The sequence below is a fragment of the Pteronotus mesoamericanus genome, unplaced genomic scaffold (assembly GCF_021234165.1).
Source record: "Pteronotus mesoamericanus isolate MK-2021 breed Mesoamerican mustached bat unplaced genomic scaffold, CSHL_Meso_final scaffold_85, whole genome shotgun sequence".
NCBI lineage: Eukaryota > Metazoa > Chordata > Mammalia > Chiroptera > Mormoopidae > Pteronotus > Pteronotus mesoamericanus.
In genome coordinates, this window is record NW_026555329.1 from 29,916,361 (window position 1) to 29,940,281 (window position 23,921).

At 34.7% G+C, this 23,921-nt stretch overlaps 1 protein-coding gene across 3 annotated transcripts in view; it reads left to right on the plus strand.

Annotated features, from left to right (window-relative positions):
* Positions 1-23,921, plus strand: part of CACNA2D1 (calcium voltage-gated channel auxiliary subunit alpha2delta 1) — a 551,478-nt gene that overhangs the window by 76,522 nt on the left and 451,035 nt on the right. For all 3 annotated transcript variants that reach the window (XR_008528338.1, XR_008528337.1, XM_054564312.1), the window contains exons 2-3: positions 4,291-4,372; positions 20,539-20,655. Coding sequence is in view for 1 of the 3 variants with exons in the window: in XM_054564312.1 (XP_054420287.1) it covers positions 4,291-4,372; positions 20,539-20,655 (199 nt within the window). In the remaining 2 variants the exon portion in view is untranslated. The remainder of the gene's footprint in view (positions 1-4,290; positions 4,373-20,538; positions 20,656-23,921) is intronic.

Sequence of the window (23,921 nt, forward strand, 5' to 3'; positions counted from 1 at the left end):
AACATCAATGTCTCTAAATTGTTCTTCCTCTGGTACTTTCTTTATGAAAATGTTGGGTTATTGTCTAACTGAGGAATTCCATTAATTATCTAATCTTTTTCCCCATTCACTGTCTATATCGAACGGATTCCTGTTGTCCGCACTTCGCAATTTTTGTGGAGCTAGTTTCTTCTTCTTGGCTTCTCCGTCTTCTCCTTCTCTCCTCTCACCACCACTGAGCCAGTTGGAATCCTCCTCATTTCTTACTCTTATCTAGACCCACCCTTCTTTCTTTCTGTTTTCCCTTTAAGACACCATCTACTTAGTTGTCAGAGAAATTATTTAATCTTGTTCATATATACATAATTGATGTACCTCTCTAACTTCACATTTTTCATTATCTTTTCATTATCTTGAGAGTACAGTCTAAATGCTTCAGAATGTTATTTAAGACCCTCGTTTGGGTCCATCTATCTGCCTGAATTTCTTCTTTACTCTTCCTGCCCCCATTCCGTACAATTTGTTCATCTAACCTTGGACCCAAACCAACTATCTACTGGCAGTTTCTGAACATGCCATGTTTCACATTTCCACTGCCTTTCGTGTTACTTCCGTCTCTCCTCAATTTTCTCAAATTCCACGTCTCTTTCAAATCTCACTTCTAGAAAGCCTCCTCTATCCACCTTCTTGCATTTTTACCTAATAAAAGTTAGACTCTTGGCTGGTTCCTGATGGGATTCAGGATATGTTACCTGAAATTATAACAGCTTGGCATGTCAAACATTTTAAGTTCAAGGAGTCTGATGATTCATGTATGCAAGGAAGACTTTCTGACCTTTCCTCTTTGGGATAGTTGCACCCCTACCGTCATACTTGGAGGAAAGGAGCATCCTCATCTCCAAAGTCAGGGGACAGAGAACAGAATCTGAATGAACAGGCTTTGTTAAGTTTCTCTTAGTTTACTACACAAAGATCATACTCTTTGGCCTGTCCTATCTTTCCACAACTTTTTCTTATTTATCAAACAGTGTAAGAACATTCAGGTTTAACCATTTCTTTGGATTTTTATTTCCTTATGAAGGCTCCTGTGGCTTGTAAAATATATTAAATAAGTCAGTATGTTTTTTGCTTGTTATTCTCTTTTGTTACAGGATATTAGTCAAGAATTTCAAATTCTGGAAGAGAAAGTCATTGTTCTCCCCCTATTCACCACCATATTCTTATTTGCCTCTTTCCTTCTGGAACCCAGTTTTAATCCCAGCTAGATTGTAAGACAACAATAATTTGTTTCTGCATTTTCAGTTTTTAATATCTTCAGCAAATACAAATACTCGTTGAATGGGTTGACAAACAGAAAACAACAAATTATTCCTCTTGAGTGCTATATTGTTTTCTTTTTTTAAAAGATTTTATTTATTTACTTTTAGACAGAGGGGAAGGGAGGGAGAAAGAGGGAGAGAAACATCAATGTATGGTTGCCTCTCACATGCCCCCCACTCGGAACCTGGCCTGCAGCCCAGGCATGTGGCCAGACTCGGAATTGAACTGGTGACCCTTTGGATGACCCTTTGAGGCTGGTGCTCAATCCACTGAGCCACACCAGTCAGGGCACTATATTGTTTTATTGGTCATGAAAATGCTATACATCCTCTGTAACTGTCTCCAAAATTTTATAGTATATTCTGGAGACCTTTAATTAAATAATGCTTAGTGATTATAAATATGTGCTTGGAAATTCATCTAGAAAGAGAAAAAACTGATGAAGAATTTGTGCATATGAATATTTTCCCTTCTGTAATTTTTCACTTTTATGATGAGTGAGATCTTTGCTTATTTCCTAGCCATTATATTCTTGTAATTCCATGTTTGGAAGGCAGAGGAGCACTTATGCATTTTAGGAAAACCAGCTAGCATGTCATATCTATGAAAAATAGTCCTTGCTCCTATGAAGTGTTCTTGATAGCTTGTCAGTGGGGCAGAGAAGACTGAAAAGGTCCTGAGTTGCTTTTTAACCAAAAACAGGTTCACCTCAATGAACACTGGCGGTGACAATGCACTCAGGTGTCAAGTTAGAATGTAAGTTTGAGATCATTTTAGCATAAGTCAGAATTCGGGCATGAGTTAAGTTAATGTTTTTGCATATTCACTCTTTTCCTCTCAGTTTCTCAGCTTGAAGGGATGTATAGGATGTATTGTGTAACACTTTCACTATTTGTCAATGCTGGGAGTTATATTTGAGAAGAGATGATTCATTTTCCATGGGTTTTAGGACTTGTTCAGTAGCCACTTGGAGAAATGATATAGTCTGATCTAAATTAGAAAATGTTGTCAGTGGTCTTTGCCCCTACCCATTTCCTACTGTAACTTAGTGTTTTATATGTAAAAAGGGGAACATTTATATTTATCTAATAGTATTAAGAATATTAGTATTTATACTATGTGTCAAATGTATGCATCAGTTCATAAGAAGCACAAAGTCTAATATTAAAGTAATATGGTTTGCATCATTCATTTTAATGAGTCTATAAATTTCTCTTTATACCCTTCTCCCATTTATTTATTTTTTGTTTCTTGATATTGATATATCTTCTTTTTATCATTCATACAGCATGTTTCAACTGATATTCGTTCTTATTTTCATTTGTGTGAAAGTATCCCTAGCTTTGATGTATTTCATATACTAATTAGTTTGTTTCACATGTAAGTCAAGCCTCTGTGTTTTCCTTTAAGGCATTTCATTCTTTCTTTGACTGACTTTCAGTTCTGCTTCTTCCTCTTTAGTTTATCAGTTCATTATTCTTTTATGTGTTCTCCTATACCTCGTTTAAATCTCTTTTCCATGTTATACTTCTTTCCACATTAATTATTTATTTTGTTAACATTTAAATTTATCTTTAAAAAATTGACAGCCCTATATTACTATTGAATCTCTTATCTATCTAAGGAAAAGAAGATCAGTACGTTAACTATCCATGATTCAAACACTTATGAAACACAAAGTTTACTTTCTTTAATAAAACAGCACTTAATAAAACACTATTAATAAAATTTAAAGAAGTAGGATAAGTAAGCAACAGATAGATGTGCATATCATATAGATGTATAGAGAATTTCAAATTCTAATATAAATAATTTATCATTCTTACCAGCATTCTATTTGCATGAGCAGAAAAGGATCTACGCATGGACGGCGGGGCGGGGGTTGTCTGTGGGAGCGGTGAGCGGGGCGCTGGGGAGGGCAGCTGAGATGGAACAACAATAACAAAAGAAAAGTGTATACAATTTAGGTATTTTTGCAACATGAAAATGAGTAAATGAACTGTATGAAGGGATTACAAATTAAATTGTAGTGATTTAAATGGGGAAAGTTGTTGGTATTTGATAATGTCTCTAATACCAGGAAAAAGTAAGGCAGGCCATTGACTTAGGTTTTTCTAAAATGTCCCAACATCCATTGCTTGTATTTTAAGATTTCCATTGCGTTAATCCTTCAATCATAATTTTAATATTTAAATATATTCCTTTAAAACTTAAACTTTGATTCTGTAATTCCAAATTTAAGAGTCTAGCTAAGAAAATGAAATACTTTTAAGCTTTATGTACTAAGATATTTGTTGCAGTATAATTCATAGTGGCTAAAAGCTGATGATATCCCAGATATCTTTTGTAAAACAGAAGGATGGTCAAGTATATTATGAGATCTAGAGATAATGGAATATTAAGTGGCCATTAAAATAAAATGTTTATAAGATACTTGTAATGGCATGGGAGTATTTATCATATGAGCTCATGAAAAGAAAAGATACATAAATTATATATAACATGCTTTTAACCATGTGAAATAATTTTAAAAGACAAAATGGGAATACATTAAATGTTAAGAATGATTATCCCTGGGTAATAAAATTAGGAGACATTTAAAATATTTCTCATTTCTTGCATTTAAAAAATGTTCAGAAGACCTGTAAGCTAAAGAATAAAATTTATTTTAGAATATTCTATTTACTAAATTTAAATGGAATTCTCATGAAATTTAATCAAATTTTGCTCTCATATTAGACAAGGCTTCATGTCATTTCTCTCTCTTTGATCTGGGGGTATTCTAGCATTTTAAGAGGTTTTACACTAAAGTTTCATTGGCTTTACAATTTGTAGGTAGGATTGGGAGGGTGGACATTATGTGAGCTAGGAGGAAGAAGAAAGATTCAAAGGCACTTTAATTAGTTATCTGCAGCACTAATATAAAATGTCTGTCTGTGGCCTTAATTTGCTAGAGATATGACAGAACATTCTCTTCTCTAATTTCTGCAGTATCAAATCGTGGGTGGATAAGATGCAGGAAGACCTTGTCACGCTGGCGAAAACAGCAAGTGGAGTCAATCAGCTTGTTGATGTGAGTAGCACCCAGATAAGCTTAATCTTTAATTTGAATGCAGTTCTAACTCCTAGGAAGCTGTATTTCCATATTGTAAATTAGATATGGTTTTTTGTGTGAATCTGGTAGTAAAATTCTGAGAGAGACCCCTGGAACTACTGCTTGTTATTGTGAAGAGGAAACATCATTCCTAACAATTTACAAATCTTTCTTGCCACACACGCTTTACAGTTTACCTACAGCCCTCACTTACATGAGTCCGTGTGATACTTAGACTCCCCTAGAGTTCAAAATGGGATGTCGCATTTCTGTTCTTCAGACTATATTTTATAATCTCTCACATGGTGGTGACTTTAAGTACTGCGATGAATTCTTTTGAATACCCTCAGTAAGAATGCTTCTTCACTCTTAGAGGGTAGATTTTATTTTTAGAAAGAATTGTTTACAACCATGTCTGAAGACCAGAGTGAGTCATTGAGATGGGTAATGAAGATTTTGGTGTAAGAAGAAGAGTCACTGTAAACTGGTTTTTCTTATGATTATATGCAATGACAATGAAAAACATTATATAAGTATTTATATATAATCTTAAGTAGGTTATTTTACTTAGGGAAGAACATTTCCATTATAGGTTTTGTAATATTTAATAACAAATGTCATGAATCTCTGTAAGTAATGTATTGTAACAATTTGAAAGTACTTTTTGTCTTGTGTTCTTAGTGATGCAGTGAGGCCTTGTATTTTCTAAAATGTGTGGTGAAATGTATAAAAGCAGGTTCATGTATGGTATATGATTATTATATTATATGGATATTTATGTGTGAATATTCCTCTCTGAGGGAAACTGGTATGTATGGTTACCTTATGTATTAATAGTAATTCATAAGAGAACCTAATGTATTAATCAAATACTTGAAAAAATATTCCAGAAACTGTTTCTGAAACAATTGTAGGTTTCAATCTAAAACTATGTTGAACAAACTTAAATATCTGCAAGATGAATATATTTGGAAACGAAGGCATTTCTTGTGAATAACAATGACCAAATTTAGTTCTAGTCAACACATAATATGTCCCAGTCACTATGCAGGCTACCAAAGAGTGACAGAGACAGAGTTCCTCTCCCCAGAGAACTGACACTCTTCTAATCAATCATCTCTACTATACGGGTGCAAAGGTGCCTGAAAGCCCTGTAAGCTGGTGCTTGCGACCTGCAATGATTTATTGTGGTGAAATAAGTAAGAATATGAAAGTGTGTAGGATAAAAAGTGAGCCTCTATGAAGGTGATAGAGTTTGTGAGATGAGAAAAAAAGAAACGAGAATTGACAAGTTCTCGTTAGAAGCTGTATGACTCTCTTTATTGACAGATTGAGAGTAAAAATAAACTGCTCTGGGAATGCTCCTTCACTCCTCCAGTGTTTCTTCAGCCTCAGAAACCACTTCCTTGGCTGACCTCATTTTTACTTTTGGTGTAAATATGTGAACTCTCTCTCCCTGAATCTGTTCTTCACAGCGAATGCTTAGAGAAAGAAAAGGCTTACCTGATTTCCACTATGCTTTATGAAGTATAGATTACTAAGAAGAGTGTAAAATTGTTAAATGAATAAATGGCTTTGTCTGAATATGGGTAAAAAAATAGAATGGAGAGGATGAAAGAAAATCCCCACAGTTTTTCTGTGTCTGAGCCATGTAGCTAATTACAGTGACAGATAACGGTACAATGAAAGAATTATATACACATATAACAAAGGATGGTTGAGAGAGAGAACCGAATTCATTACTGGAAAAATAATTTAAGCATTAGGGCACATGAAGAGTGTCATTTTACCCAGATGATCCATATGCCTCTCTGCTTCTGCCTAGAGAGAAGGTTCGTGTTGGGGGCCAAAGTGGTACATTTCTTTTAGGCTATGGAAATTTAAAGCAGACACTAGCTGAGGGGTGCCAGAGCTGAGAGTAAGTTTGGAGATGAGCTTTCAAGGCCTGGATACATGGTGAGGCCCAAAAGTTGAATAAATGGAAGAACTTAACAGGTTAAGTTAAAGGGTATGGTAACATTATTATATTGAACTTATGGTAACAGGTATTATATTGAATTTCCTGGTTCGAAATTCAATATTGTGGAAATTATGATTCTTCCAAAATTTATTTATTGTATTTGTTTTACTGGCATTGCAGGATAGAACTAGCATTTTACTTGAATACTCGTAAGCAGCTGTAACGAAGCAACATAGTTGAAATAAGACATCTTTGCAATTTAGTAAAAATTACTTGATGGCACTATAAGATGTCAGCTCAAGGAATGTTGATAGATATTATTATATTAATTCAATACTTTAACTTTGCAAATGAAAAATTTGTAAAGTTATCTGCCCAACTTCTGTTAAAGATCCAGAATGGATAGGCTTAAGTAGTGCTATTACCTGATGTATTCGAGTTTTTTGTTTGTTTTTCTTTTTAATTTTTACTGTATTTTTTTCCATTACCATTTAGTCTTCTTATATGCCTCTCCCCCTGCAATCACCACAGTGTTGTCCATGAGCCCCTTTTCCTTTTTACGCAATACCTCCATCCCCGAACTCCCCCCGACCTTAGCTGTCATCCCGCTCTCTATAAGTCTGTTTGTTTTCCTTGTTAGTTCAGTTTGTTCATGAGATTCCACATATGAGTGAAATCATATAGTATTTGTCTTTCTCTGACAGGCTTATTTCACTTAGCATAATGTTCTCCAGGTCCATCCATACTGTTGCAAAGGGTAAAATTTCCTTCTTTTTTATGGCTGAGTAGTATTCCATTGTGTAAATGTCCCATAGTTGTTTTATCCACTCATCTACTGATGGACACTTGGGCTGCTTCCATATCTTGGTGATTGTAAATAATGCTGCAGTAAACACAAGAGTGCTTGTGCTCTTTCAAATTAGTGTTTTGGGTTCCTTCGAATATATTCCCAGAAGTGAGATCACTGGGTCAAAAGGTAGATCCATTTTTATTGTTTTGAGATATTTCCATAGTGCTTTCCACAGTGGCTGTACCAGTTTGCATTCCCACCAACAGTGAAAAAGGATTCCCCTTTCTCCACATCCTCATCAGCACTTTTTGTTGATACCTCCATCCCTGAATTGATGATAGCTATTCTGACAGATGTGAGATAGTATCTCATTATTGTTTTAATTTTCACTTATCTGATGAGTAGTGACCTCGGGTATCTTTTCATGTGTATTAGCCATCTGTATGTTCTCTTTGGAGATGAGTCTATTCAGTTTTAATTGGGCTGTTTGTTTTTTTTGGGTGTTGAGTTTTGTGATTTCTTTATAAATTTTCGATATTAACACCATTTCAAGTGTATTGGTGAATAGGTTCTCCCATTCTGTGGGTTGTCTTTTTATTTTGTTGATGTTTCTCTGTGCTGTGCAAAAACTTTTTAGTTTGATGTAGTCTCATAAGATATGTCTTAATGAGTTATCCATTATCTAATAATTTATTGGAAGACAACATGTCCACTAATTGTGTACATTCAGCCACAAAGTAGGTGAAATAATTGAGGGAAGTAAAAAATAAAATTGGGGGAAATAGACAATAATGTATTATCATTTTGCTTAGTGAATTTTATATTTTAGGACCTTTTAAATACAACTGAAGGACTTAATTTGTTTTTCATTACTTCAAGAACTCTACTAAATGCTTTATGTGCATTATCTTTTTAATTCTCAGGACAACCTTGTGAAGTGAACATCATCGTCTTTAATATGTATGAAGCAATTGCAAGATTAAATTTTTGTTCTAAGCTATACCATTACTAAATTGAATGTAATTCCAAAATTTAGCAAAATCCTGTTGTGCTTTAGAATATAAATTAATATATTACCTTTTTATATTGCTATTTGTATTTTGAGAAGGTAAGCAGATCCCTGATTAGGTACATGGTTTACACAGCTATGCTACTGCTCTTTTATTTATTTATTTTAAATTTTTTGATTGTATTTTTTTCTATTACCATTTAGTCCTCTTATACCCTCTTCCCCCTGCAATCACCACACTGCTGTCCATGTCCATGAGTCTTTTTTCCTTTTTGCTCAACCCCTCCGCCTCCTAACCTTCCCCTGCCCTGCCTTAGCTGTCATCTTGCTTTCTATTTATGTCCATCTCTATTTTGTCTGTTAGTTTAGTTTGTTCATTAGATTTTACATATGAGTGAAATCATAAGGTATTTGTCTCTCTCTGACAAGCTTATTTCACTTAGCGTAATATGCTACTGCTCTTTTAATAAAAAAATATAAATTTGAAGAAGTCAAAATTCTGCTGCCAGTTATTCACTCATGAACATGTCACCTTGATATTTTTCTCTCTTTCTCCCTCCCTTCCATTATCTCTACAAATAAATAAACAATTTAAAAAATAAAATAAAATCAATAAACATATTCTCAGATGAGGATTTAAAAAATAAGGATAAGACACTTTGCTCACATTCCAGTGGTTAGAACTTACAGAGTCTTTAGCTGAGTGGCCATATACCAACTCTATCATAGTGGAAGAGGCAAAACCAATAGTGAGGGACAAATAGCTGTCTCCCAATGATATGCATTATTTGAGTACTGTCCTTATAAAAGCTGTGTCTAATAATGTATTAAAGATAAATGAACACAAAATGGATGCAGTATTTATATATTTTAATCTTTATAAATTAAGAAAAATAGAAAAAGATGCCCAGATGTTGAAACATACAAGCATTTAATAGAATATTTTTAAAAAATTTGATTACTTTTGAAGACACACATTCTTTTAGTTACTATGCTGGAGAATGTGCAGGCTAATCTTCATATATCTATTAATGAATAGATAATATTTTAAAAAAATTAAAGTGGTCTTAATTTTCTTAGAAACAAGTTTTAAGTTCTTGAAATGTTGGCTAACAACTATCTTTTTATTTTTTTATTTTTTATTTTTTTGCATTTTAAAAACATACTATCTTTTAATTTAATTTGTTGATAAATATTTCTTGATGAAGATAATACCTAATTTTGTTCAATATACAAATTATCAGATTATCTAAATCAATCAGTTCTATAGTAATAAGAATTTGCTTCATGAAAAAGTTTTCTAAAAATAAATTGTTGAGTAGAAGCTACTATTTGGGTTTCTGAGTCTACAAAAAATTATATTAAAAGAAAACAAAACTCCACAAATGTGTCAGAAATCCTCAGTTGCTACACTTGATTGACCTAGCTGTGAGGACAAGAAGCCATGATAATTTAAGCAAATTATCATCATCAGGGAGTTTAGTTGCCTCCTTTGTTCACTTTTTTCTTTACACCTTTCTCTTTCTCTTTAGAAATCCAAAATTTTCTCATAATCTCCTCTTTATTACAAAAGAAGTGATGGGTGGCGTCATTTACACTTAAGTCTTCAGCAACTCTTGTATTTCTAATCAGAACATATTTGGTACTGGAAGCAGGTGGGAAGGCTATATTTTGAATGAGTTACAGAGTGCCCCCTCATTTCAAATAGATCTGTCTCTCTGTCTCTCTCTCAGCAGGGGACAGATGAGGACAAGGGGCCAGCAGAATCTGGACTGAGGTGAGGCAAATGATGTTCTGAGGCCATGCCATTTTAGGAGGCCACACGCTCTTAGGGTCAGAGTGAGTAGCTCCTGAAATTTTGCACTCTAGGTGCCTCACTTGCCTCACCCTAGTCCTAGCCCTGGAGCCCAGGGGTGTTTAGAGCTGACTTGCTGTGTATCTTCTAATCTCCATGGCAGGAGGCGTAGACATTTGCAGCCTTTGGACATCACACTTATCCCAGGCCTCTTACACATTTTCTTCCCTGCTCCTTTCCTCTTCTGGGTATAATATTGGTCTTTCCTGCAGCTTTCCTGGATACTTTCTTAGCCTCGCAGGCTCATCTTGTAGGGAATGGTGGATGTTCCTGGAGTGCTCATAGTACACATATTCATCTTGAAATCTTCATCTGCATCTCACACTATGCGATGTTGCTCCATACTTCTCTTCTCTTCAGTTCCCTTCTCTCCAGTTATCTCCTGAAGTGAAGGGTGTTAGGGGAATCCAAACTTTTTGATAAGAGATTATTGTATAGCTCTAGATAGCTAAGACAATTGAAATGAGGCATGTCTCCTGGTTATTATAAGGCTTTCTTCTTAATGGAAATTCTGTCTGGATTTCCAGACATGCAAACATTTTTAAAAGTTTGCTGAGTAACTTTTCTTTTAACCTGGAAGTTAATTTTTGAAAGTAAAATCAGTCTGCAATGGCATCATGAAAGCACTAGTTGCTTTGATTCACCATTGTGATTTATAAGTTAAAGTTATTATTAAAACTGATACCTTCATATTTCAATACTCTCTCAAAAGTGTAGATATGAAACATGTCTAAATATTGAGCATTCAGTTTTCTTAATTAAGTTAGTATTTACACAAGGGCTTTGAGTGAAGAATTTCATTAGTTACTCCTGGGGTGCACAGACCAATGCTTTTTCTTTGACACTGTGGTCACGTCAACTTATGTAAATAGAAATGTTCATTTTCTAGGTCGTAGGGAGTTTAATATATTAATTTATTTGCAAAAAAAGATACGCTAAAGCAGAACATAATTAATCATTCGTGATTCTGACTAGGGAATTAACAAGACACACAGGCAGCAGTAAGAGTGGGAATCTTTTTTCCTCCTTTCGGTAATGCTGCGAAGTAGCTGGATGATACTGGGTTTCCCTTTACTTGCTTGTCAAGTGAGACAGATAGTAACATTCTCCCTTCTTCACAGAAATGTTATAAGGCATAATAGAATATATGATGTAATGTGATAGCAATAATAGATGCTATGAAAAATTTAATGCTTATTTCTCTTTAAAATGTAGCTTTATATTTATATTACTTTAAAAGTAATATAATTATTTTTAAAAGTAAACTCATATAAGTACTTTATGAAAGTAATGCAATTACTTTTCAAATATATCTTATTTATTTCACATTTTGTTTTCATTCAGAGTTGCCTTCTTTCAATGATCAAGTGTTGTAAATAGTTACTATAATAATATAGGGCAATTGAGATTATCATTATTTTATGGAAAATACTCTTTTCCCCCCTAAATAGAGAGGACTCTATTTTGACTGCAGAATGTACTATCAATAGAGTAAGTATGGACACCCTTTGCTCACTCACTAGAAATTTTAAAGAAGCTGTATATTTTGTGTTGTTTTTTAGAGTAGTTAATTGTATTCATTTTCAAAGACAACAAATAAAATTAACTCTAATGGTGTTTCTGATTTTATGATGTCTTTGAATATATTATTAACAAGTTTTTAAGTGAAATACTGTTGGTTCACAAGCATTAATAGTGAAAGACTATTAAAGTGTTTTCTTTTTTACTTTACCAATCTGTTCCATTTTCAGTTGATAACACTGTCTTAAGTTATGCTGGTATTTGAGGGTAAATTATTATTTAGTGTTTCTCCAAGTAGCAATCTATTAGCTTGGTAATACTAATTACAGCGAGAGTGATAGTGGCTGCGCTCTCTTCTTGTCTATGAGCTTCACAAAGGACACGGAGACTAAAAACTCATGGAAGTGGTAGAGCCAAGTGTTAGCTTCTTTACACTGAAGATGAATGGTATAAAACACCATTATTTGTTACTGCACACTCTCAATATGCAACATACAATTTCTATGCTTTTTTCCCCTGAAGGCATCTTTAATGTATCTGTATAGAAAGCAGTGGTTCTCAGCCAGGGGCAATTTTATACCCCAAGAGACATTAGTCAATGCTTGGAAACTTTGTCACAACTACGGGTGGCGCAGATGAGTGCTAGTGGCATTTAGTGTGTAGAGGCCAAATATGCTGTTGTACCTCCTACAGTGCACAGGACATCGCCCTACAACAAAGAATTCCCAATCAGGGCACATGCCTGGGTTGCAGGCCAGGTCCACAGTAGGGGCACGTGAGAGGCAATCACACATTGATTCTCAGGTCATTGATTGACCAAAGGGAATCTGGTCAAAATGTCAGTATCACTGAGGTTGAAAAACTTAAGAAGTATAACGATTTGAGGCAAGAATACATGTATGAAATTGCTTAAATTAATATAAATTTGTAAAATTACACATCAGTATTGGTAGGTAGCATTTTTTCTTTAGAAAAGCCACTTGCTACTAAGATGGCTAAAGGCACATTAAACTGCTGCACTTAAAATTTCTTTTGTTGGCAGTGAAGTGAATTTAGGTCATTTGGGGTTAGGGACTTAAAACAAGCATCTCACTCAGCCTATGGTTAATTATTTTTTAATTTACTTGTAGTAGAATCAAGTATGATCTCTTCTACTTTTAATTGCACATGAATTTTCTGGTTAAAATAAATACACAATGCATATATAGTTCCAGATATGTAGAAGGAAATAGGCTAGGTTATTAATTTACCTATAGAATAAAAAAAACACTAAACAAATAGATAGCTTCTAATATATATCTTAATGTTTTTCTTGTTTTCATTCTAAGTATTCTTAAAGATACACTTATAATTTATCTTATGTGTGAAATGTGTCCAAAATTAAAACTGTATTCTTACTACGAATCTTTTTCATGCTCACCTTACTCATTGTTATAGTTTATTTTCTCTATTCCAAGATGACCTGTAGAATGTCACTTACTTTTCTGGTGAAATACAGTCACCATACGTGTAAGATGGGGAAAAGTGAACAAGTTTTCACTTGTTCTGTTCCTTCTTACTTCTTTAATATATTGCTCAAAAGAGACATCATCAAATTCCTGTTAACAGAATGCCAGTTTGATGGAGTTACTGGAAAGTATGCCCTATAAATTGAGAATATGACCAAGTGTATGTGTGTATATATGTGTATTATGTATACAATTGTGTGTGTATTTGGAAAGTGCTCAAAATAAACAAGCCTATGTTATATTTGAATTCTTCTTATGTACTGATTTCTGAAATAGGCAGTAGAAGTTCTGAGCTAACTATTTTTAGGCTGAAACAGTTTGGAGTTGACTACATAGTAAGGTAAAAACCAGCACTGTGATTTTTATAGATCTTCATAATAGTGTACCAGTTAGCTTTTCAGTTTTTTCCAATAATTTCTTGTTTTACACATATTCTGCTTTTTCCCCTTTCATTTATTTATTTTTTTTTCATTTACTCCAGAGTATGGCTGTAATTCCATCTTTTTGACTATCATAACCTACGTGATTTACTTCCCTCTAAATTCTGATGGCATAATTCTCTGTACTTCTTCATTGGAACACTAATATTCCTATTAGTGTTACTCCCCTTTTTTTGTATTGATCATTACCCTGTTTTCTGTGTTTAATCTAATTATCATTTACATGTTGTATTTATATTCCATTATGTAACTACATGGCACCTTACATAGCCTTGTTGTTTTCAGGTTTAAAATAAGTATTGATTTTAAAATACCAGGAAGCACTTGTTATAAGTCAGCTTTCCCATTCCTAGTAAAGCCTGGTGCAGTAACCCGTCTCAGTGGCCATTTGCTAATTGATGCCATCAATATTATTGAGTGCCTGCTACGTGCATGCACTGTATTGTGTGCTGGGCTGAACCAGTGGATAAAACAGGCGAAAATTGCCGTGTTCTTGAATAATTCTTCTCACACTATCATCTCTCTGGTTTTGTCTTGCATAGTCACATCTTCCTTGTCCATTTTTAAGGACCCTTGCAATTACATTGGACTCACCAGGACAATACAGGATAATCTCCTGATTAGCAAATCTTCATTGCATCTGCAAATTTAATTTCCCTTTGCCATGCGGCAACATATTCACAGATTCTGGGTTCTAAGATGTGAGTATCTTTGAGAGGCCGTTATTTTGCCTACCGAAGCCATCACTTCTGTCACTCAGTGTCTGAAGACTATTTTCTTCCCATTAGTCTTTCCACTTGTGCTTCTACTCTTGCCCTTGATATATCCAGCTGTCATTGTGTGGTCAGAGAATCTGATTGGCTCAGTGTGCTATTGTTTATACAGATCTTTTGTACTTGGCTCTTTACAGGTGACTCATTAAGAAGTTAGCTGTTCACAGGTCTGATATATTCTAATAGAATTAAGCAAGGGCCAAGGTCAAGGTCATACATTAAAATAATGCTGCCCATTTATAAGGAAATTCCTAGGGGTCTTCTTTCATCAGCAACTATCAAAGAAGAATCTTTCCTCATGAAGATGCCTGTGGGCATTGCAGAGTCTTGATTGCTTGTGAAGGACAATTTCAATGGGAGGGAAGTAATTGTATAAGTAATGAAGGAAGGAGTGGTCAAAATGTATATATTTAAGTTTTTTAAAATTATTTTTTTCTCTTTTTAAAGATTTTATTTATTTATTTTTAGAGAGACGAGAAAGGAAGGCGAAAGAGAGGGAGAGAAACATTAGTGTGTGGTTGCCTCTCGCGTGCCCCCTACTGGGGACCTGGCCTGCAACCCAAGGCATGTGCCCTGACTGGGAATCAAACCACAGGCCCTTTGGTTCACAGGCCAGCACTCAATCCAGTGAGCCACACCAGCCAGGGCTACATGTTTAAGTTTTAATATGCAGAAATTTGACTGTATTTCTCTTTAGGGAAAATAACTTACTCATGAGCTACTATTCTTTCTCTTGGGAAAGGAAAAATATTAGTCTTGCCATGTCAAGCTTATCTTTTCTAAGTTTAAAAGATTTTGTGGTCAATTATAGATTTAATAAATTTCAATTCCCGAGTCCCTTTCAGTATTCTCTAATGTTCTTGAATTTGCTCCTTGGCATCTGGATGCATGGGGAAACTTGTATGGCAGAATGTCTAGTGTATTTGCTCTCTTCTGTTCACTTGGCATAAATATTGAGTGTGATTGCTATAAGAACTTAGTCATTCTCCTCATTCTGCTAAGCGCAGCTCAACTCTGGGTGGTTCTCACCATCCTCCAGCTGGACCTCTGCTTCCCATTGTCAGTCTCTCAGTCTCTGCATCTGGGTCCCCTGGTTGTACACTAAGGGCAGCCTCCTAGCAGACATACTGACCCGTAATTCTCAGCTACTTTTCTTGTTCACCCCATTTCCTTACATCCTGCTGATGCCAAGGGAGATTCCACTCAGACTCACTTTGCCTAACTATGCCTCCTCCCATTTCACCTTCTGTGGGTCTGGACAGCGGTTTGGTTCTTTAGTATTGTGAGATGGGACTAAAACTCCCTCCACTCTGATATTCTAAAGCCTGAATCCCAGTGTTCACACTAGGACGGTGACTAATTGTATTTTTTTAAGGTTTCTTAAAGTGACTGGTATAGAGAAGCTGCCTGACAATGATTGCTAATATAATCTGCTATGTCATTGAAAACTTGGAAGTATATCTAGCTTTCAGTGTGCATCTCTGGGGTAACTGTATTATGGCATAATACCGAGTACAATGATTTCTGAAACATTTTTAGTTATATTTATTAATTATTTTAATGAGTGGTATCACCTTTTAGATAGTACATTTTTAAATTATGTTTTATTGATTATGCTATTACAGTTGTCCCCAATTTTTTCCCCTTTGCCCTCCTCCACCCAGCACCCCTCTGTCCTTCAGGCAATCCCCACACCATTGTTCATGTCCAGGGGCTGTGCATATAAGTTCTTTACTCCATTTCCTATACTGTACTTTACATCCCCGTGGATATTCTGTAACTACATATTTGTACTTCTTGATCCCATCACCTTTTAATCCATTACCCTACACCACCCTCCCATCTGGCAACCATCAAAATGCTCTCCGTGTCTATGATTCTGTCTCTGTTCTTCATGTTTTCTTAGTTTGTTTTTTAGATTTAGTTGTTGATAGATAAGTATTTATTGCCATTTTATTGTTCATAGTTTTGGTCTTCTTTTTCTTAAATAAGTCCCTTTAGCATTTCATATAATAATGTTTTGGTGATGATGAACTCCTTTAGTTTTTTCTTGTCTAGGAAGCTTTTAGCTGTCCTTTGATTCTAAATGATAGCTATGCTGGGTAGAGCAATTTTGGTTGTAGTTCCCTGCTTTTTGTGATTTTGAAAATTTCTTGCCAATCCCTCCTAGCTTGTAAAATTTCTTTTGAGAAATCAGCTGACAGTCTTATGGGAACTCCCCTGTAGGTAACTAACTGCTTTTCTCTTGCTGCTTTTAAGATTCTCTCTTTTTCTTTAACCTTGGCATTTTAATCATGATGTGTCTTGGAGTGGGTCTCTTTGCATCATCCGTCTTGTTTGGGACTTTCTGGGCTTTCTGGACTTACATATCTACTTCCTTATTAAATTAGGAAAGTTTACTTTCATTATTTTTTTCAAATAGATTTCCAATTTCTTGCTCTTTCTCTCCTCTTTCTGACCCCTCTGTGAAGAAAATGTTGGAGCGCTTGAAGTTGTCCCAAAGACTACTTATTCTATCCTCATTTTTTTGGATTCTTTTTTTTCTTGTTGTCTGATTGGTTGTTTTTTGCCTCCTTTTGTTTCAAATCATTGATGTGATTCTCAGCTTCATCCACTCTATTGTGGTTTCCCTGTAAATTGTTCTTTATTTCAATTAGTGTATCCTTCATTTGTGGCTGAATCATTTTTATGCTGTTGTAGTCCTCACTAAGTTCCTTGAGCATAGATATAACCAGTGTTTTGAGCTCTGCATCTGATAGATTGCTTATCTCTATTTTGTTTTATTCTTTTTTCTGGGGTTTTGATCCTTCTTTCATTTAGGCCATGTTTCTTTGTCTGCTCACTTTGGCAGCCTCCCTGTGTTTGTTCCTGTGTAGTAGGAAGAGCTGCTATTACTTCCCATCTTGGTATTATGGCCTAATGTTGTAGGTGTCCTGTGGGGTCCAGTGGTAGAGCCTTCCCTATCACCCAAGCTAGGTAATCAAGGTGTGCTCTTGTGTCGGCCGAGTACACCCTCTTCTTTTAGTTGAGCCTTGATTGCTGTTTGCAGGTCAATGGGAGGAATTTACCCAGGCCAATCAGATGCAAGGAATGGCTGTGACCACTGACCACTAATCTCTGACCGCTGTGAAGGATCAGCTGTGCAGGCGCAGCGTGGTGGTGCTCCAACGTGGCCTGTAGCTGTCCAGTGGGTGCGCAGGCTCTGGGGTTTCCTGGCTGGTGTAGATCAAGGTCAGCCCCCACCAATGTTCTCCCTGGGGCCACCCTGCATGAGCTCTAAAGCAATCTGAGATAGCTGCCACTTGCGCTGGGCTTGGAAATTTCCAGGCAAAGCCAAGCATAGATACTACATTTGAGGTTATCGTAAATGTATTATTCTGAAGATTATCTTGAAACTATTAATTTAATTAGAGCAAAGAGACTTAGGAAGAAGCTTCCACTGAAAAAGGTAGGGGAACCATATTCTCTGTTGTCGTCATCACAGATCTTTGTAAGTGTAATAGTGAAAGTACATTAAACCCAGTTAATTAATTAAGATTGTAAGAAAGAACGAATATATGGGTGACAAGTACTCTTTTGTCAAAACTTGTGTCAAGGATGGCAGGGAGAGGCTTTGAACTACAGTAAATTTAAAGAATATTCGCGTATCAGTCAGAAGGGAAAAACATCCTATCTTGGAGTCTCTTTCTGTGCTGCCTTCTTTCCAGCAGAAGTGGCAGCCAGTGTCACTTAGCATGTGAGATGTTGACATGTGATTTGAATGAAATTCTGTTTGGTACCAAAAACTCCTATTATTGCTACCATGGTTTTATTCTTTCAGGAAGGACATTGGATAAAATGATAAAGCAGGTATTTTTTTTTTTAAAGGAAAAAAAAGTACTAGAAAGAGGAAAAGGAAAGATACTTAAGATTCTTTAAAATAGTAATATGTTAACATGTGGAATGTTGTAGAAATGTGGTTTATTTTAGTGGCAGAAAGCAGTATAAATTTGCGTTCACTATGAAAATAATTTAAAAACCCATGTGAAACTTTCTACTTTTAGAAGTGTTTATAAAACATATACCAGTAGACTTTTTTGAGAGCCTTCTGAAACTTCATGAAACAAAGAATATTGTATTCTTTAAAACCAGAAGCAAGAGTTAGTTCTATTGGTGGGGCAGCTATATGCTTTACATTCATTTTTATTACCAGGAAAACATTTCAGATGTTTTATACATAAAAAGCACAGCAGGATGTTTACATTGGAGATGGAGACTTAAGCTTTCTTAACTTCACTTATTTAAAGTCTATTTGCAAGGTAGATCTTTTTTTTTAACCTTCTAAGTATTTAAAAATGTCCCTAGAAACAGAATTTGAGAGAAAAATTTATATAAATTTGAGGGAAAATGTGAACTAAGTTTTTTTTCTTCTGATTTACATTCTATTCATTCTTTAAAGTAGCTATAATGTTTCTGGCATATGTAGGCAGTGATTTAATAAATGACATTACTTACAGTACATAATGCAAAGTACAGACTATGCATCCTGAGCTAATCTTCAACTCTGACTTATATTGTAGTCCCTATACCACAGGAAGGAGGTTAGACTTCATACAGAAAAAAAAAAAGATATTAATGCTTCAAAGCACAGCTGCCTTCATACCAATTAGCTGTATTGGTTTTACTGCAAAGAACGAAATATCCTGGATCAATTAAAGTGATGTTGAGGTTTATCTTTTTGTACCCTAATCAATTAATCTATTGAGGAGGTCATGCTTCCGGATGTCATCTTAGGCTGACATGAAAGAGGGAGCCTCAAGTTGGATGGATTTCATCATAGATAACCTGGGTCTTTAGAGTAGAGCTCAATAATCTGCCCTGCAGAGGAAAGCACAAGCAATCCAGTACTGTGCAGGAATCCCAGATGAAACTAAATATGGGGATCGTATATGACTAAGTTACTGTGGCTTGAATAGTTGGAATGAAAACCTACAAGATCAAAATTCAGATGAGTGTGTGAAAAACCTCATGTTCTGAATATATCAAACAATTTTAGTAGTAAAAGTTTGATTTAAATCTTTTAAAACTATTTTTATCACTTATAAAAATTAACTTTATGTAAAACTAACATACTCTGTTAGAAATAAATGGTAGCATATGTATCTGTGTCTATTTGTAACAGTGTTCACCAGTAGCATCCATGCTCAGCTGGGACCAGGCTGTAGAACTTGTTGGTAGTAACAGAATGCTGGAGTTGTGCCAGAAAAACAGGGTTGAACTGGTTCCTGCATGTGCCTGGATTCTCTTTTTATAAAATGGTAAAAAACTGCCAGGCCCTGGCTTTCAAAGATGGTTTAGTCATGCATGTGCAACCCATCTGTTGGATGCATAAGGGATTTCCTTCTCGCCTCAGCCCTCCAGCCATGGACGTGGTTGCTGGTTCTCCCCCTCCCCCTTCCTTTAATTTCTTCCTTTCCTTCCAGGAGTGTACAGGCTCTGCAAACCAGGTGCATCTGATGCCACGCTAGGGAAATCCTTCCATTGACACTGATGTGAGCCATAAATGCAGTTGAGTTTTTCTTTGGCTGCCTAGCTTACTTTCAGTATAGTTTGATCCAGTGATTTAAAAACAAAACAAAACATTCAGTTTGATAATAAAAATATTTACACAGTTACAGTTTTAACTAAGCTTTAATGTAGACCTCCATGATGTTCAACTGCTTCTCTGTGAAAGAAGCTCCCTGTGTCACCTGGATGAACCTTAGCCGGGGCTTCATATTCATTCATTCATTCTCTCTCTTCCTTTCACTTAATAAGGGTCAGCAGCAAGCACTTTAGCCTCAGTGGTTACAGCGAGGGAAAACAATGGGAAGTCTCTCTAAATATATTATCATTTCTCCCTCTGTCGTACCTTCATGCACTGCACACATCCTTCAGGTTTGACCTCCTATACCTCAGTTCTCTGGTTTTCTAGAATGGCCTGCCTTTAAAAAAACATGCTGATAGCAGTTAATACCAGGTTTTGAGGTTGAATATACAATTTCAAGTCACAAAATTGCATATAAAAACCATTTTTGTACAAAATGTTTTACTGTTGATGTACTATTTTGTTGAACTGATGGTCTTACAGCAAACTAATATTTATATCTTTATTTTTGACATGCCTGAATTTTGAAAAGATCAAGGTATAGAAAGAAAAGGGTGGGTTTTACTAATCCATTGTTTATGATTTTTAAATACATCCTAATATGAACTTATGAACCAAATAAGCAGTTATTGTTCTTAATAACTTCCTTTTGCCTTCATGCAGATTTATGAGAAATACCAAGAATTGTATACTGTGGAACCAAATAACGCACGCCAGCTGGTGGAAATTGCAGCCCGGGATATTGAAAAACTTCTAAGCAACAGATCTAAAGCCTTGGTGGTGAGTTTAAATTGGGTCTGCTCATTTTATTATTTTCTGTTACTTATTATTTTTCATGCTTCATCTGGAGGTTTTCTTTAGTATGCTTTCTTTACCATGGAAACTGTTCATCTAATATGTTCAAGAAAGGTGAGATACCATGGTTTCATTGCATTTTTAAAATAATCAGTTAGCCTATTAGTTTATGTCTGTGTTAGGTGATTTTAATATACAGGAACAGTATATTTAATTGGTATATGCATCCGTTAATATGTATATAAGTCACGATGCATAATGATAATTAAGTGTATCACGCAACATACAACCCACGAATACTGCCAACAACCTTAGAGCTGCCTTTGTAGTACTCTCCTGTCCCCTCGCCCTGCATCCCTGCCAGATGTGGCCAGTACTCTAGGTATTTGATTACTTATTTCTTTGCTGTTTAAAAATAGCTCTACCTCACCTAAATGTTTTGCTAAAGAACGTATTTGCTAGTTTGCTTGTTTATCACCTTTATTAAAATCACATTTTGTGCACATAGTTCTCAGCGACTTTCTTCCATCAGCATTATGTTTGCATGATTTATCTGGATGTTTGTACTTAGCTTTATTTTTATTCACAGTTAAATATTACTTTATGAGGATATATCTCAATTTATTCATTTATTATCTGTTGGTAAATGTGACTTGTCTTTTCATTGTCTTTATAGTGTATTTTGATAATATAAGTTATCAAAATACTTATGAAATTATTTTGAAGTCAACTTTAAAAATTATTAATATTTTTGGATATGTGCTTTGTTTAAGAAATCCTTCCCTACTCGTAGGTTATAAACATTATTTTATATATTTTATTTTAAAAGGTTCTAGGTCTTTTAGATTTATTTAATCTACCTGCAATCAATATTTGCCTATAATTTTAGTCTGCAATTTTTCTAACCAGTTTTCCCAGGGCCATTTATTACATAGCTTGCTTTCCCTCGGTGAGCTCCAAATATCAAGCTAGATGTCTGGTCGGCCAGTTTCTCATCATATTCTTCTTCAGTAGGATCATGAACTGCAGAGTATTCTTGAACTTTTACAAATTTTCCAAACTTTAGATTCAGCATATTATTATTCATGAAGATCTTTACTGGATTTTGATTGGTATTGCATGGACTCAGACAAAATTGCGAAGAATTGTTATCATTATGATTTTTGTCTTTCTATAATCATGATACTGTTTTCATTTAGCAAATTTTTATGCCATTCATAAAGTTTTAAATTTTTTCATAACATTATTATATACCTTTTGTTAGATATAATGCCAGAGCTTAAGTTTCATCCATTTTATTCTACAAATCTCAGCACTATTGCAAGTATTTGTCTCAGGTCAGCATTTTCTCTTCACTTATCATTCATAGTTCAGAGTTTTAGCTTACAATATATGTATCTGGGTACAGAAATTTCCCTTTAATTTTTTGGCAGCCATAAATCTTCATGTTTCTTAAAATATCCAGGGTCTTGTTGGAATGTAACAGGAGGGTTCTTTGGAATATTTGATATGCAATATTAAAATTAATATTTAAACTTTTAACTTAAATTAACAGTTAAAACATTTAATTTTTAAGACATATATAAGTGAGTGATTTATGATAAGATAATTTTTCATGACTAGAAGATTCAATTGGGGGTATGTGATACCATTTTTAGGTATCTTTATAGATGTATGTGTTTTCAATAAAAGTTTTTCTAACAAAAATGAGATGCTCTTTACTTAAGTGATTAATATTCACTTAATGGCAACTGAAAATGATTCCATTTGTATTTATTTTTATCAGCTTACATTTCCCCCCCAGTTGTAGGGAGCAGGAAATCTGGACATGAAAGTCCCTTGAAAAATGAAATGAAATAGAATGAATCTTGCCTTAATTGGATTAAAGGGGAAGCCTACTGAGACTTTATTTTTCTTAATCGGTTGGATTTGATGGTCTAGACACCTGGTGCATGACTTAAGTCCTGTGGGGGATCAGTGTCTGTCTGAAGTGCACAGTGGCAGGATGTAGAAAATATGATGCCTAAAGTAAATGTAGAATTAGTTAGATTTTATGTCAGGGAGAAACATTTATGTTCATTCATTCAAGGTTTTTGATTCCACAAAAATAAAAAACACATTATTTTAAAAAATATTTTGAGGCTACATGTTCCTGTAAATGAATGCAAGATGACATTATGACTTTACCTCTATTTTTGTTGTGGGCTTATACTCAGGGAGACTTCTGGATTAAAGGAGCTGTTCAAATTTACCTGTGTGGGATACCAATGTTATTTAATAAATAAATGTATTGGAAAAGTTATGAATATACAAATTTGAGGTAGATGATAAAATTTAATACTAGTTCACGTTATTGAGTGTTTACCAAGTAGCATTATCTAATTATTTCTTACAATAATACCAAACTCTAGACATCATTATTAGTCTCATTTTTCAAGAGGAAAGTGCATTCTGAGGATATTTTTAACTTGCTCAAGGAAACATATTAAATAAGCACTGCCCATGCATCTCAAACTTTAATGTACATATAGTTTACCTGTGGCTCTTATTAAAATGCAGATTTTTATTAAGTCATCTGGATAGAGATACTGCAAATCTAATTAGTTCCCAGATGCTATTGATGCTCCTGGTACAAAGACTATACTCTGAGTAGCCAGAATGTGAGAGGATTCGGAATCAGGTGTGTCTGACTTTAAGATCAGCATTTTTATTGATTATACATACATATCATTTGGCCTGAAGAAGTGTATAATCATAATGAGGAATAAATGAGGGTTGGGTAGTATGCTGTAAATTATCGTTCATTCAGATTAAGAGTTATGTTTCAGTTAATAGAATATTCTGGAAGGTTATGAATTTTTCAGTGAATCCTATATCAGTTAGTTCTCTTCAAAAAAGGGGGATGGAAGGGGACTTGACTAGGGGTGGTGAACACACACTATAATATACAATGTATTATTGAACACCTGAAACTTTTATAATTTTATTAACCAATGTCATCCAAATAAATTTAATAAAAAGATAAAAAAAGAGATAAGGAATAGGAAGCATCCAAAGGAAAAGAGAGTTGGAGGGATTTTAAGATTAAATATAACTACAGAGAGATTCAATCTATAGTCAAATAGGGTTGTAGATACAGGTAGAGATTTATATATATTATATATTTATTTGGCAAGTATCAATGGTTCTTTTAACATATACACACTGTGGACACATGTATTAGAAATATGATCATGAAATTAATGGGCTTA